Below are 15623 nucleotides of genomic sequence, written 5' to 3'. Positions count from 1 at the left end.
CCGTGGGTTCCCCCCCCCCGTGGGTTCCCCGCCCCTCCCGGTGGGTTCCCCGCCCCCCCCCCCCGTGGGTTCCCCCCCCCGTGGGTTCCCCGCCCCTCCCGGTGGGTTCCCCGCCCCCCCCCCCCGTGGGTTCCCCCCCCCGTGGGTTCCCCGCCCCTCCCGGTGGGCGGACGCGGCGGCGGGAGCGGCCCGGGCCCGGCGATGGCGGCGCCCCCGGGGCGGCGGGAGCGGCTGCGGGCGCTGGCGCTGGGGAGGGGGGGGGGCGCTGGGACTGGAAACGTTACTGGATTTACTGGTGGGACTGGTGGGGGGGCTGAGACACCGGCGGTTGTTGCTGCGACGGGACGGGGGCGGCGGAGGCGACAACGGGAGCGACGGCGACAAACACGTCCGGGAGTTTCTGAGCTGGGGTGAGTGGGGGGGGGCAGCGGGGGACACGGGAGGGGGGGACATGGGACAAGGGGACACGGGACGGGGGGACACGGGGGTGGGAACGGGGGGGGCACCGGGGGGGATGGGACGGGGGGACATGGGACAAGGGGACACGGGACGGGGGGACATGGGGATGGGGACGGGGGGGACGGGACAGGGGGACACGGGGGACATGGGGACATGGGGATGGGGGGGACGGGACAGGGGGACATGGGACAAGGGGACACGGGACGGGGGGACATGGGGATGGGGGGGACGGGACAGGGGGACATGGGGGACATGGGGACAAGGGGACATGGGGATGGGAAGGGGGGGACATGGGGGGACACGGGGATGGGAATGGGGGGGACATGGGGGACATGGGGACATGGGGATGGGGGGGACATGGGGGACATGGGGGACATGGGGATGGGAATGGGGGGACATGGGGGACACGGGGATGGGAATGGGGGAGACATGGGGGTCATGGGGGACTTGGGGGACATGGGGGACATGGGGATGGGAACGGGGGACACAGGACGGGGGGACATGGGGAACATGGGGATGGGAACGGGGGGACGGGACACGGGGGACACGGGACCGGGGGGACATGGGGACGGGGACCGGGGTTATGGGACACGGGGACGGTAACGGGGGGACACGGGGACAGGAATGGGGGGACACGGGGATGGGACACGGGGATGGGACACGGGACAGGGGGACACGGGGACGGGGGGACACGGGGACGGTAACGGGGGGACACGGGGACAGGAATGGGGGGACACGGGGATGGGACACGGGGGGACACCGGGACAGGGGGGACACGGGGGACGGGACACGGGGGACACGGGACAGGGGGGACACGGGGAACACGGGGACGGGACCGGGGGGTTACGGGACACGGGGGGACATGGGGACGGGACTGGGGGACCCGGGTTCGAGACCGGGTGCGGGGGGTTTGACCGGAGTATTCGGGGGGTTACGGGACACGGGGGAACATGGGGACTGGGGGAACCGGGTTCGAGACCGGGCCGCGGGGGTGTCCGGGGACCGTACAGTCCCGTCCGGGGGGGTGATCCGGTACCGGGGGGGTTGTGATCCGATACCGTGGGGGGGTGATCCGGTACCGGGGGGGGTGATCCGGTACCGGGGGGGTTGTGATCCGATACCGTGGGGGGGGTCGGACACCTGCGGCCCCTCCTGCTGCCGGCGGGACCGGCCACCGGGGTCCCCTATAGGGAGTGTGGGGGGGTGTCCCGGTCGGCCGGGCCCGGGCTGGGGGGGGGGGAGCGGGGGGGGCCGCGGCTCCGCTCCTTTTCTGGGCACGTCGGCCCGGCCCCCCCCGCGGGCGCCGAGCGCTGCGCGGCCATAAATGGGCTGAGGGTGCGCGGCCGCCCCCCCCCGAGCCGGTACCGAGGGTGTCACACCCCCCCCCCCACCCCGGGCATTGTCACCTCCCCCCCCCCGGGGTTGTCACCCCCCCCCCCCAACCCCGGGACTGTCAACCCCGCCCCCCCCGATTGTCACCCCCCCACCCCCCCGGACTGTCACCCCACCCCCCCCCCGGGACTGTCACCCCCCCCCCCGCTGTTGTCACCCCCCCCCCCAACACCCCCCATGTGCCCCCCCCACCCCGGGCCCCCCCAATGCCCCAACTCCCCCCATAGTGGATTCTCCAGTTGCTTGTATTGGGGTTGTGCCCCCCACCCCCAAATAACACCCCAGGGGTGCTGCCCCCCCACCATGGGTGCTGACCCCCCCCCCCCCCCCAACCATGGGTGCTGACCCCTATGGGTGCTGACCCCCCCGCCCATGGGTGCTGACCCCACCCATGGGTGCTGCCCCCCCCACCCACGGGTGCTGATCCCCACCCATGGGTGCTGCCTCCCAATGGGTGCTGATCCCCAAATGGGTGCTCCCCCCCCCCCCACCCCCATAGGTGTTGACCCACACCCACGGGTGCTTCCCCCCCATGGGTGCTGACCCCTATGGGTACTGAGCTCCCATGGGTGCTGCCCCCCCACCCATGGGTGCCCCCCCACACCCACGGGTGCTTGCCCCCCATGGGTGCTGACCCCTATGGGTACTGACCCCCATGGGTGCTGACCTCCCCCACCCATGGGTGCCCCCCCCACCCATGGGTGCTGATCCCCCCCACCCACGGGTGCTCCCCCTACCCATGGGTGCTGACCCCTATGGGTACTGACCCCCATGGGTGCTCCCCCCCACCCATGGGTGCTCCCCCACCCATGGGTGCTGACCCCCACCCATGGATGCTGCCTCCCAATAGGTGCTCCCCCCCACCCATGAGTGACCCCCACCCACGGGTGCTGACCCCCACCCATGGATGCTGCCTCCCAATAGGTGCTCCCCCCACCCATGAGTGACCCCCACCCATGGGTGCTGACCCCCACCCATGGGTGCTGCCTCCCAATAGGTGCTCCCCCACCCATGGGTGCGCCCCCCCCCCCCATGGGTGCTCACGCCCATGGGTGCTCACCCCTATGGGTGCTGACCCCCACCACGGGTGCTCCCCCCACCCACGGGTGCTGACCCACCCCCCCCACGGGTGCTGACCCCTACCCATGGGTGCTGCCTCCCAATAGGTGCTCCCCCACCCATGGGTGCTCACCCCTATGGGTGCTCCCCCCACCCATGGGTGCTCCCCCCACCCCACGGGTGCTCCACCCACCCATGGGTGCTCCCCCACCCACGGGTGCTCCCCCCCACCCATGGGTGCTGACCCCCATGGGTACTGACCCCCATGGGTGCTCCCCCCACCCATGGGTGCTGACCCCCACCCATGGGTGCTGACCCCCACCCATGGGTGCTGCCTCCCAATAGGTGCTCCCCCACCCATGGGTGCGCCCCCCCCCCGCCATGGGTGCTCACCCCTATGGGTGCTGACCCCTATGGGTGCTGACCCCCACCACGGGTGCCCCCCCCCCCCCCCCCACGGGTGCTGACCCCCACCCATGGGTGCTGCCTCCCAATAGGTGCTCCCCCACCCATGGGTGCTCACCCCTATGGGTGCTGACCCCCACCCACGGGTGCTCCCCCCCCACCCACGGGCGCTCCCCCCGCCCACGGGTGCTCCCCCCCACCCACGGGTGCTGACCCCACCCATGGGTGCCCCCCCCAGCCGAGCCCGTGGCCTCGCGGGTGCAGGAGCTGCAGCTGCAACGAAGCGACTTCGAGATCTTGAAGGTGATCGGGCGCGGGGCCTTCAGTGAGGTGAGGGGACACGGGGGGGGACACGGGTGACACTGGGGGGGGGGGGGGGGGGGTGATACCGGGTGACACGGGGGTGACGCCGCAGGTGGCCGTGGTGCGGATGAAGGAGTCGGGGCAGATTTACGCCATGAAGATCATGAACAAGTGGGACATGCTGCGGCGCGGGGAGGTATGGGGACAATGGGGACAATGGGGACATGGGGGACATTGGGGACATGGGGGACATGGGGGACATGGGGGACAATGGGGACATTGGGGGCACTGGGGACATTTGGGATATTGAGGACAATGGGGACATGGGGGACATGGGGAACAACGGGGACAATGGGGACATGGGGGACATTGGGGACAACGGGGACATTGGGGACACTGGGGACATTGGGGACATGGGGGACAATGGGGACATTGGGGACATGGGGGATATTGGGGACATTGGGGACAACGGGGGACATTGGGACATTGGGGGCACTGGGGACACTGGGGGACATTGGGGACAACGGGGACATTGGGGGCACTGGGGATATGGGGGACAATGGGGACACTGGGGACATTGGGGACATTGGGGATATTGGGGCACTGGGGACAATGGGGACATGGGGGACAACGGGGACATTGGGGACAACGGGGACAATGGGGACAACGGGGGACATTGGGGACATTGGGGGCACTGGGGACACTGGGGGACATTGGGGACAACGGGGACATTGGGGGCACTGGGGATATTGGGGCACTGGGGACATTGGGGACACGGGGGATATTGGGGACATTGGGGGCACTGGGGACATTTGGGATATTGAGGACAATAGGGACATTGGGGACAATGGGGACATGGGGGTCAATGGGGACATTGGGGACATGGGGGGACAGGGGGACATTGGGGGCATGGGGACATTGGGGACATGGGGGACAACAGGGACATGGGGGGCACTGGGGGACATTATGGAACACTGGGGGAGGTGAGGGGACATTGGGGATATTTGGGACATTGGGGGCACTGGGGACACTGGGGATATTGGGGGAGGTGAGGGGACATTGGGGACATTGGGGACAATGGGGACATGGGGGACATTGGGGACAATGGGGACAACGGGGACATGGGGGACATGGGGGACAACAGGGACATTGGGGACAACGGGGACATTGGGGGCACTGGGGACATTGGGGACATGGGGGACAATGGGGACATTGGGGACATGGGGGATATTGGGGACATTGGGGACAACGGGGGACATTGGGGACATTGGGGGCACTGGGGACACTGGGGGACATTGGGGACAACGGGGACATTGGGGGCACTGGGGATATGGGGGACAATGGGGACACTGGGGACATTGGGGACATTGGGGATATTGGGGCACTGGGGACAATGGGGACATGGGGGACATTGGGGACGATGGGGACATTGGGGACAATGGGGACATTGGGGACAACGGGGACCTGGGGGACATTGGGGGCACTGGGGACATTTGGGATATTGAGGACAATGGGGACAATGGGGGACATTGGGGACATGGGGATATTTGGGACACTGGGGACAATGGGGACATTGGGGACATGGGGGACATTTGGGACATGGCGGGGACAGGGGGACATTGGGGGCACTGGGGATATTGGGGACATTGGGGGCACTGGGGGACATTGGGGGCACTGGGGACATGGGGGACAACGGGGACAATGGGGACATTGGGGACAAAGGGGACAACGGGGACATTGGGGACAATGGGGACATTGGGGACATTGGGGACATTGGGGGCACTGGGGACAATGGGGACATGGGGGACAATGGGGACATGGGGGATATTGGGGACATTGGGGACAACGGGGACATTGGGGACAACGGGGACAATGGGACATTGGGGACAACGGGGACATGGGGGACAATGGGGCCATTGGGGGCACTGGGGACATTGGGGATATTGGGGGAGGTGAGGGGACATGGGGGACACTGGGGACAACGGGGACGTTGGGGCACTGGGGACATTGGGGGCACTGGGGACATTGGGGACATGGAGGGGACATTGGGGACATGGGGGACATTGGGGACGACGGGGACATGGGGGACATGGGGCCATTGGGGACACTGGGGACATTGGGGACATGTGGGACTCTGGGGACATTGGGGACACTGGGAGAGGTGAGGGGACACTGGGGACATTGGGGACATTGGGGACATGGGGGACATTGGGGCCATGGGGGGAACAGGGGGACAGTGTGGACATGGAGGGGACATTGGGGACAGGGGGACATTGGGGGACACTGGGAGGGGCCAAAGGGGTCCAGAGGGGCCATGGGGTGACAGGGACAGCGGTGGCACTGGGTGGGGGGGGTGACACTGTGTCCCTGCGCTGAGTGGGGGGGGGGGTGGAGGTGACACTGGGGTCGGGGGGGAGGTGACCCAGTGTCACCGTGTCCCATGTCCCCGTGTCCCCAGGTGTCCTGTTTCCGGGAGGAGCGGGAGGTGCTGGCGCGGGGGGACCAGCGCTGGATCACCCGCCTGCACTTCGCCTTCCAGGACCCCCAGTGCCTGGTGAGGGGACACTGGGGACATTCTGGGGACACCCTGGGGACATCCTGGGGACATCCCACCCCTGGGGACACCTTGGGACACCCTGGGGACATCCTGGGGACATCCTGGGGACACCCCCTTGGGGACATCCTGGGGACATCCTGGGGACATCCCACCCCTGGGGACACCTGGGGACACCCTGGGGACACCCCCTTGGGGACACCTGGGGACACCTGGGGACATCCCGGGGACACCCTGGGGACACCCGGGGACACCTGGGGACACTCCCTTGGGGACACCCTGAGGACATCCTGGGGACACCCGGGGACACCCCCTTGGGGTTGTCCCCATCCCTGTGTCCCCATCCCATCCCCATGTCCCCATCCCCATGTCCCCATCCCATGTCCCCATCCCATCCCCCCATCCCCATGTCCCCATGTCTCCATCCCCCATGTCCCCATGCCATCCCCGTGTCCCCATGTCCCCATGTCCCCATGTGTGTCCCCATCCCCATGTCCCCATGCCATCCCCATGTCCCCATCCCCATGTCCCCATGTCCCCATCCCATCCCCACGTCCCCATCCCCACGTCCCATCCTCATGTCCTTGTCCTCATCCCTGTGTTCCTGTCCCCATGTCCCTGTCCCCATGTCCCCGTGCTCATCCCCATGTCCCCATCCCATGTCCCTCTGTCGCCATCCCCATGTCCCCATCTCTGTGTCCCCATCCCCATGTCCCGTCCCATGTCCCCCTCCCCATGTCCCCATCACCACGTCCCCATGTCCCCATGTCCCCATGTCCCCATCCCCATATCCCCATGCCATCCCCATGTCCCCATCCCCATGTCCCCATCCCCATGTCCCCATGTCCCCATCCCCATGTCCCCATGTGTGTCCCCATCCCCATGTCCCCATCCCATCCCCACGTCCCCATCCCCATGTCCCCATCCCATCCCCATGTCCCCATCCCCATGTCCCCATCCCCATGTCCCCATGTCCCCATCCCCATGTCCCCATGTGTGTCCCCATCCCATGTCCCCATCCCATCCCCACGTCCCCATCCCCATGTCCCCATCCCCATGTCCCCATCCCATCCCCATGTCCCCATCCTTATCCCCATGTCCCCATGTGTGTCCCCATCCCCATGTCCCCATCCCATCCCCATGTCCCCATGTCCCCATGTGTGTCTCCATCCCCATGTCCCCATCACCACGTCCCCATGTCCCCATCCCCATCCCATCCCCATGTCCCCATGTCCCCATGTCCCATCCCATGTCCCCATCCCCATGTCCCATCCCATGTCCCCATCCCCATGTCCCCATCCCATCCCCATGTCCCCATCCCCATGTCCCCATCCCATCCCCATGTCCCCATGTCCCCATCCCCATGTCCCCATCCCCATGTCCCATCCTCATCCCCATGTCCCCATCCCATCCCCATGTCCCCATCCCCATGTCCCCATCCCCATGTGTGTCTCCATCCCCATGTCCCCATCCCATCCCATCCCATCCCATCCCATCCCCATGTCCCCATGTCCCCGTGTCCCCACGCGTGTCCCCATGTCCCCGTGTCCCCGTGGGCAGTACCTGGTCATGGAGTACTACGTGGGGGGGGACCTGCTGACGCTGCTCAGCAAGTTCGGGGACCGGCTGCCCCTGCCCATGGCGCGCTTCTACCTGGCCGAGCTCGTCATGGCCATCGACTCCGTGCACCGCCTGGGATACGTGCACCGGTGGGACATGGGGGGACATGGGGGGACATGGGGACACGGGGGGACATGGGGGGATGGGGACATGGGGGAACATGGGGATATGGGGGGACACGGGGGGATGTGGGGACTTGGGGGGATATGGGGACATGGGGGACATGGGGGACATGGGGGACATGGGGGGACATGGGGATATGGGGGACACGGGGGGACATGGGGACATGGGGGACATGGGGGACATGGGGGACATTGACTCCATGCACCGCCTGGGATACGTGCACCGGTGGGACATGGGGGGACATGGGGACACGGGGACATGGGGACTTGGGGGACATGGGGGGACATGGGGACATGGGGGAACATGGGGGGACATGGGGGGATGTGGGGACATGGGGGGACATGGGGACACGGGGGGATATGGGGACATGGGGGGACATGGGGACATGGGGGGACACGGGGGGACATGGGGGGATGTGGGGACTTGGGGGGATATGGGGACATGGGGGGATGTGGGGACATGGGGGGACATGGGGATATGGGGGGACACGGGGGGACATGGGGGGATGTGGGGACTTGGGGGGATATGGGGACATGGGGGGATGTGGGGACATGGGGGGACATGGGGATATGGGGGGACACGGGGGGATGTGGGGACTTGGGGGGATATGGGGACATGGGGGACATGGGGGACATGGGGGGACATGGGGATATGGGGGGCACGGTGGGACATGGGGGGACATGGGGGGACATGGGGACACGGGGGGACATGGGGACATGGGGGGATATGGGGGACATTGACTCCATGCACTGCCTGGGATACGTGCACCGGTGGGACAGGGGGGGACATGGGGACATGGGGGACACAGGGGACATGGGGGACATGGGGGGACATGGGGATATGGGGGACACGGGGGGACATGGGGACATGGGGGACATAGGGGGACATGGGGGACAATGACTCCGTGCACCACCTGGGATATGTGCACCGGTGGGACATGGGGGGACACGGGGGGACATGGGGACATTGACTCCATGCACTGCCTGGGATACGTGCACCGGTGGGACATGGGGGGACATGGGGACATGGGGGGATGTGGGGACATGGGGACATGGGGGGACACGGGGGGACATGGGGGGATGTGGAGACATGGGGGGACACGGGGGGATGTGGGGACTTGGGGGGATATGGGGACATGGGGGACATGGGGGACATGGGGGACATGGGGGACACAGGGGACATGGGGATATGGGGGGCACGGGGGGACATGGGGGACATGGGGGGACATGGGGACGCGGGGGGACATGGGGACATGGGGGGATATGGGGGACACAGGGGACATGGGGGACATGGGGATATGGGGGACATGGGGATATGGGGGACATGGGGGGACATGGGGGGACATGGGGGACAATGACTCCGTGCACCACCTGGGATACGTGCACCGGTGGGACATGGGGGGACATGGGGACATGGGGGGACATGGGGACACAGGGACATGGGGACTTGGGGGACATGGGGGGACATGGGGACATAGGGGAATGGGGGGACCTGGGGGGACTTGAGGGGACATGGGGACACGGGGGGACATGGGGGGATGTGGGGACATGGGGGGACATGGGGACATGGGGACACATGGGGACACGGCACGGGGTTGGGGACACCTGGGGTGACACGGGGACAAGGCGCGAGGTTGGCGACACACAGAGGGGCCCGAGGAGGAGTGTGGGGACACAGGAGGGACACGGAGGGGACACCGAGGTGACAAAGGGTGACAGAGGCCACCCCCGCAGGGACATCAAGCCCGACAACATCCTGCTGGACCGGCAGGGCCACGTGCGCCTCGGGGACTTCGGCTCCTGCCTCAAGCTGGGGCCCGATGGCACCGTGAGTGGGGACACGGGACACGGGGACACACGTGGGGACACGGGACACACGTGGGGACACACATGGGGACATGGGGACACACATGGGGACACACGTGGGGACACACATGGGGACACACGTGGGGACATGGGGACACACATGGGGACACACATGGGGACACACACATGGGGACACACATGGGGACACACATGGGGACACACACATGGGGACATGGGGACACACATGGGGACATGGGGACATACGTGGGGACACACATGGGGACATGGGGACATACGTGGGGACACACACATGGGGACATGGGGACACACATGGGGACACACACATGGGGACATGGGGACACACGTGGGGACACGGGGACACACATGGGGACACACATGGGGACATGGGGACATGGGGACACACGTGGGGACACCCGTGGGGACACACATGGGGACAAACGTGGGGACACACGTGGGGACACACATGGGGACACACATGGGGACATGGGGACACACGTGGGGACATGGGGACACACATGGGGACATGGGGACACACGTGGGGACACACGTGGGGACACACATGGGGACAAACGTGGGGACACACGTGGGGACACACATGGGGACACACATGGGGACATGGGGACAAACGTGGGGACGCACGTGGGGACACACATGGGGACATGGGGACACACGTGGGGACACGGGGACACACATGGGGACACACATGGGGACATGGGGACATGGGGACACACGTGGGGACACACATGGGGACACACATGGGGACACACACGGGGACACACATGGGGACATGGGGACACACATGGGGACACACATGGGGACACACACGGGGACACACATGGGGACATGGGGACACACATGGGGACACACATGGGGACACACACGGGGACACACATGGGGACATGGGGACACACATGGGGACACACATGGGGACACACATGGGGACACACACGGGGACACACATGGGGACACACACGGGGACACACATGGGGACATGGGGACACACATGGGGACACACACGGGGACACACATGGGGACACACATGGGGACATGGGGACACACATGGGGACACACATGGGGACACACATGGGGACATGGGGACACACATGGGGACACACATGGGGACACACATGGGGACATGGGGACACACACGGGGACACACATGGGGACACGGGGACACACATGGGGACATGGGGACATACATGGGGACACACATGGGGACATGGGGACACACGTGGGGACACGGGGACACACATGGGGACACACATGGGGACATGGGGACACACACGGGGACACACATGGGGACACGGGGACACACATGGGGAGATGGGGACATACATGGGGACACACACATGGGGACATGGGGACACACATGGGGACATGGGGACACACATGGGGACACACGTGGCGACACACACGGGGACACACGTGGGGACACACATGGGGACACAGACGGGGACATGGGGACACACGTGGGGACATGGGGACATACACGGGGACACACGTGGGGACACACATGGGGACACACATGGGGACATGGGGACACACGTGGGGACATGGGGACATACATGGGGACACACGTGGGGACACACGTGGGGACATGGGGACACACGTGGCGACACACGCGGGGACACACACATGGGGACATGGGGACACACGTGGGGACACGGGGACACACATGGGGACATGGGGACACACGTGGCGACACACATGGGGACACACACGGGGACATGGGGACACACATGGGGACACACATGGGGACATGGGGACACACATGGGGACACACATGGGGACACACGTGGGGACACACACGGGGACATGGGGACACACATGGGGACACACGTGGGGACACACGTGGGGACACACATGGGGACATGGGGACACACATGGGGACATGGGGACATACATGGGGACATGGGGACATACATGGGGACACACACATGGGGACATGGGGACACACACGGGGACACACATGGGGACACACATGGGGACATGGGGACACACATGGGGACATGGGGACACACGTGGGGACACACGTGGGGACACACATGGGGACAGGGTGACCTGGAGCTCAATGCGGCTCCGAGCACCCAGAGGATCCCCCGCACGTCCCTGTGTCTTCTGTCTGTCCCTTGTCCCCATGTCCCCATGTCCCCGTGTCCCCATGTCCCCGTGTCCCCATGTCCCCTGTCCCTGTGTCCCGTGTCCCCATATTCTCTGTCCCACATCCCCATTCCAATGTCCCTGTGTCCTCATGTCCCTGTGTCCCATGTCCCCCATCCCCATTCCAACGTCCCCGTGTCCCCATGTCCCCGTGTCCCCATGTCCCCATATCTCCCCATGTCCCATGTCCCCCATTCCAACGACCCTGTCCCCATATCCCCATGTCCCAATGTCCCCATGTCCCCGTGTCCCCGTGTCCCCTGTCCCAACGCCCCTGTCCCGTGTCCCCATGTCCCCCATTCCAACACCCCTGTGTCCCCATGTCCCAATGTCCCCATGTCCCCGTGTCCCCATGTCCCTATGTCCCCATATCCCCATGTCCCAATGTCCCCATGTCCCCATGTCCCCTGTTCTAATGTCCCTGTGTCCCCATGTCCCTGTGTCCGTCCCCATGTCCCCTGTTCCAATGTCCCTGTCCCCATGTCCCCGTGTCCCCCTGTTCCCTATTCCAATGTCCCTGTCCCCGTGCCCCCGTGTCCCCATGTCCCCTGTTCCAATGTCTGTGTCCCAGTGTCCCGTGTCCCCATGTCCCAATGTCCCCATGTCCCCCATTCCAACATCCCTCTGTCCCCATGTCCCCGTGTCCCCATGTCCCCATCCCCATTCCAACACCCCTGTGTCCCTATGTCCCATGTCCCCATGTCCCCCATGCCAACATCCCCATGTCCCTCTGTCCCCATGTCCCAATGTCCCCGTGTCCCCTGTTCCAACGCCCCTGTGTCCCCATGTCCCCTGTTCTAATGTCCCCATGTCTCTGTCCCCATGTCCCCTGTTCCAAAGTCCCTGTGTCCCCATGTCCCCGTGTCCCCGTGTCCCCCATCCCCATTCCACCCCGCCATGTCCCCATCCCCGTGACGTCCCCATGTCCCCATATCCCCATGTCCCAATGTCCCCATGTCCCCTGTTCCAATGTCCCTGTCCCCATATCCCCATGTCCCCATGTCCCCTGTTCCAATGTCCCTGTCCCCATATCCCAATGTCCCCTGTTCCAATGTCCCTGTCCCCATGTCCCCGTGTCCCCATATCCCCATATCCCCATATCCCCATGTCCCCTGTTCCAATGTCCCTGTCCCCATGTCCCCATGTCCCCTGTGCCAATGTCCCAATGTCCCCATGTCTCCATCTCCATGTCCCCACATCCCCATGTCCCAATGTCCCCATGTCCCCTGTTCCACCGTCCCTGTCCCCATGTCCCCATGTCCCCCATCCCCATTCCAATGTCCCTGTCCCCATGTCCCCGTGTCCCCATGTCCCCATATCCCCATGTCCCCTGTTCCAACGCCCCTGTCCCCATGTCCCCATGTCCCAATGTCCCCATGTCCCCTGTTCCAACGCCCCTGTCCCCATGTCCCCATGTCCCCATGTCCCCATGTCCCCTGTTCCAATGTCCCTGTCCCAATGTCCCCATGTCCCCTGTTCCAACGCCCCTGTCCCCATGTCCCCATGTCCCCCATCCCCATTCCAACGTCCCCGTGTCCCCATGTCCCCTGTTCTAATGTCCCCATGTCCCCATGTCCCCTGTTCCAATGTCCCTGTCCCCATGTCCCCGTGTCCCCATGTCCCCATGTCCCCGTGTCCCCATATCCCCATGTCCCCATGTCCCCTGTTCCACCGTCCCTGTCCCCATATCCCAATGTCCCCGTGTCCCCATGTCCCCATGTCCCCATGTCCCCGTGTCCCCATGTCCCCATGTCCCCGTGTCCCCATGTCCCCATCCCCATTCCAACACCCCTGTGTCCCTATGTCCCATGTCCCCCATTCCAACACCCCTGTCCCCATGTCCCCATGTCCCCCATCCCCATCCCACCGTCCCCATGTCCCCGTGTCCCCATGTCCCCATGTCCCCATGTCCCCATCCCCATTCCAACGCCCCTGTGTCCCCTGTGTCCCTATGTCCCATGTCCCCATTCCAACACCCCTGTCCCCATGTCCCCATGTCCCCCATCCCCATCCCACCGTCCCCATTGTCCCCATGTCCCCATTGTCCCCGTGTCCCCAGGTGCGCTCGGCGGTGGCCGTGGGGACCCCCGACTACCTGTCCCCCGAGATGCTGCTGGCCGTGGAGGACCCGGCGCGCTCCTACGGGCCCGAGTGCGACTGGTGGGCGCTGGGGGTGCTGGCCTTCGAGATGTTCTTCGGGCACCCCCCCGTTCTTCGCCGACAGCCTCCCCGAGACCTACGCCAAGATCCTGCACTTCCAGGTGGGGGCGACGGGGGGCAACGGGGGGCAATGGGGGGCACTGGGAGGGAGTTGGGGGGCACTGGGGGGGCACTGGGAGGGACTGGGAGGGAGTTGGGGGGCACTGGGAGGCAATGGGAGGGAGTTGGGGGGCACTGGGATGCACTAAGGGGGCAATGGGGGGAGTTGGGGGGCACTGGGATGCACTAAGAGGGCAATGGGGGGAGTTTGGGGCACTGGGAGGGAGTTGGGGGGTACTGGGAGGTACTGGGAGGGAGTTGGGGGGCAATGGGATGGAGTTGGGGGGCACTGGGATGCACTAAGGGGGCAATGGGGGGGAGTTGGGGGGCACTGGGAGGGAGTTGGGGGGCACTGGGGGGCACTGGGATGCACTAAGGGGGCAATGGGGGGGAGTTGGGGGGCACTGGGGGGGACTGGGAGGGAGTTGGGGGGCACTGGGAGGTAGTGGGGGGTACTGGGAGGGCATTAGGGAGGGAGTTTGGGGGGCACTGGGAGGGACTGGGAGGGAGTTGGGGGCCACTGGGGGGCACTGGGATGCACTAAGGGGGCAATGGGGGTCACTGGGAGGGAGTTGGGGGGCACTGGGAGGTACTGGGAGGGAGTTGGGAGGCAATGGGAGGGAGTTGGGGGGCACTGGGAGCACTGGGATGCACTAAGGGGGCAATGGGGGTCACTGGGAGGGACTGGGGGGGAGTTGGGGGGCACTGGGGGGCACTGGGATGCACTAAGGGGGCAATGGGGGGGAGTTGGGGGGCACTGGGAGGCAATGGGAGGGAGTTGGGGGGCACTGGGATGCACTAAGGGGGCAATGGGGGGAGTTGGGGGGCACTGGGATGCACTAAGAGGGCAATGGGGGGGAGTTGGGGGGCACTGGGAGGCAATGGGAGGGAGTTGGGGGGCACTGGGGGGCACTGGGATGCACTAAGAGGGCAATGGGGGGGAGTTGGGGGGCACTGGGAGGGACTGGGAGGGAGTTGGGGGGCACTGGGGGGGACTGGGAGGTACTGGGAGGGAGTTGGGAGGCAATGGGAGGGAGTTGGGGGGCACTGGGGGGCACTGGGATGCACTAAGGGGGCAATGGGGGTCACTGGGAGGTACTGGGAGGGAGTTGGGGGGGGCTGGGGGGCACTGGGATGCACTAAGGGGGCAATGGGGGGGAGTTTGGGGCACTGGGAGGGAGTTGGGGGCAATGGGATGGAGTTGGGGGCACTGGGATGCACTAAGGGGGTAATGGGGGGAGTTGGGGGGCACTGGGAGGGCACTGGGAGGCAATGGGAGGGAGGTGGAAGGGAGTTGGGGGGCACTGGGGGGCACTGGGATGCACTAAGGGGGCAATGGGGGGGAGTTGGGGGGCACTGGGAGCACTGGGGGGCACTGGGAGCACTGGGGGGCACTGGAAGGACATTGGGGGATGCTGGGGGGCACTGGGATGCACTAAGAGGGCAATGGGGGGGAGTTGGGG

The 15623-nt window shown here is 65.9% G+C and overlaps 1 protein-coding gene across 1 annotated transcript in view; it reads left to right on the top strand.

Moving 5' to 3' along the window:
• Positions 1-260: 260 nt before the first annotated feature.
• DMPK (DM1 protein kinase) overlaps positions 261-15623 on the top strand; it is a gene marked incomplete at its 3' end in the record, with an annotated part of 15587 nt that continues 224 nt past the window's right edge. The window contains exons 1-7 of the mRNA XM_082074010.1: positions 261-410; positions 3554-3645; positions 3731-3814; positions 6077-6172; positions 7733-7881; positions 9649-9742; positions 13961-14178. Of these exons, the coding sequence (XP_081930136.1) occupies positions 3746-3814; positions 6077-6172; positions 7733-7881; positions 9649-9742; positions 13961-14178 (626 nt within the window). The 5' untranslated portion in view covers positions 261-410; positions 3554-3645; positions 3731-3745. The remainder of the gene's footprint in view (positions 411-3553; positions 3646-3730; positions 3815-6076; positions 6173-7732; positions 7882-9648; positions 9743-13960; positions 14179-15623) is intronic.

The sequence above is a fragment of the Streptopelia decaocto genome (genome assembly GCF_964273445.1).
Source record: "Streptopelia decaocto genome assembly, chromosome: 30".
Taxonomy (NCBI): Eukaryota; Metazoa; Chordata; class Aves; order Columbiformes; family Columbidae; genus Streptopelia; species Streptopelia decaocto.
Note: the sequence above shows the minus strand (reverse complement) of the source record. Positions and strands in the feature narration are given on the sequence as shown.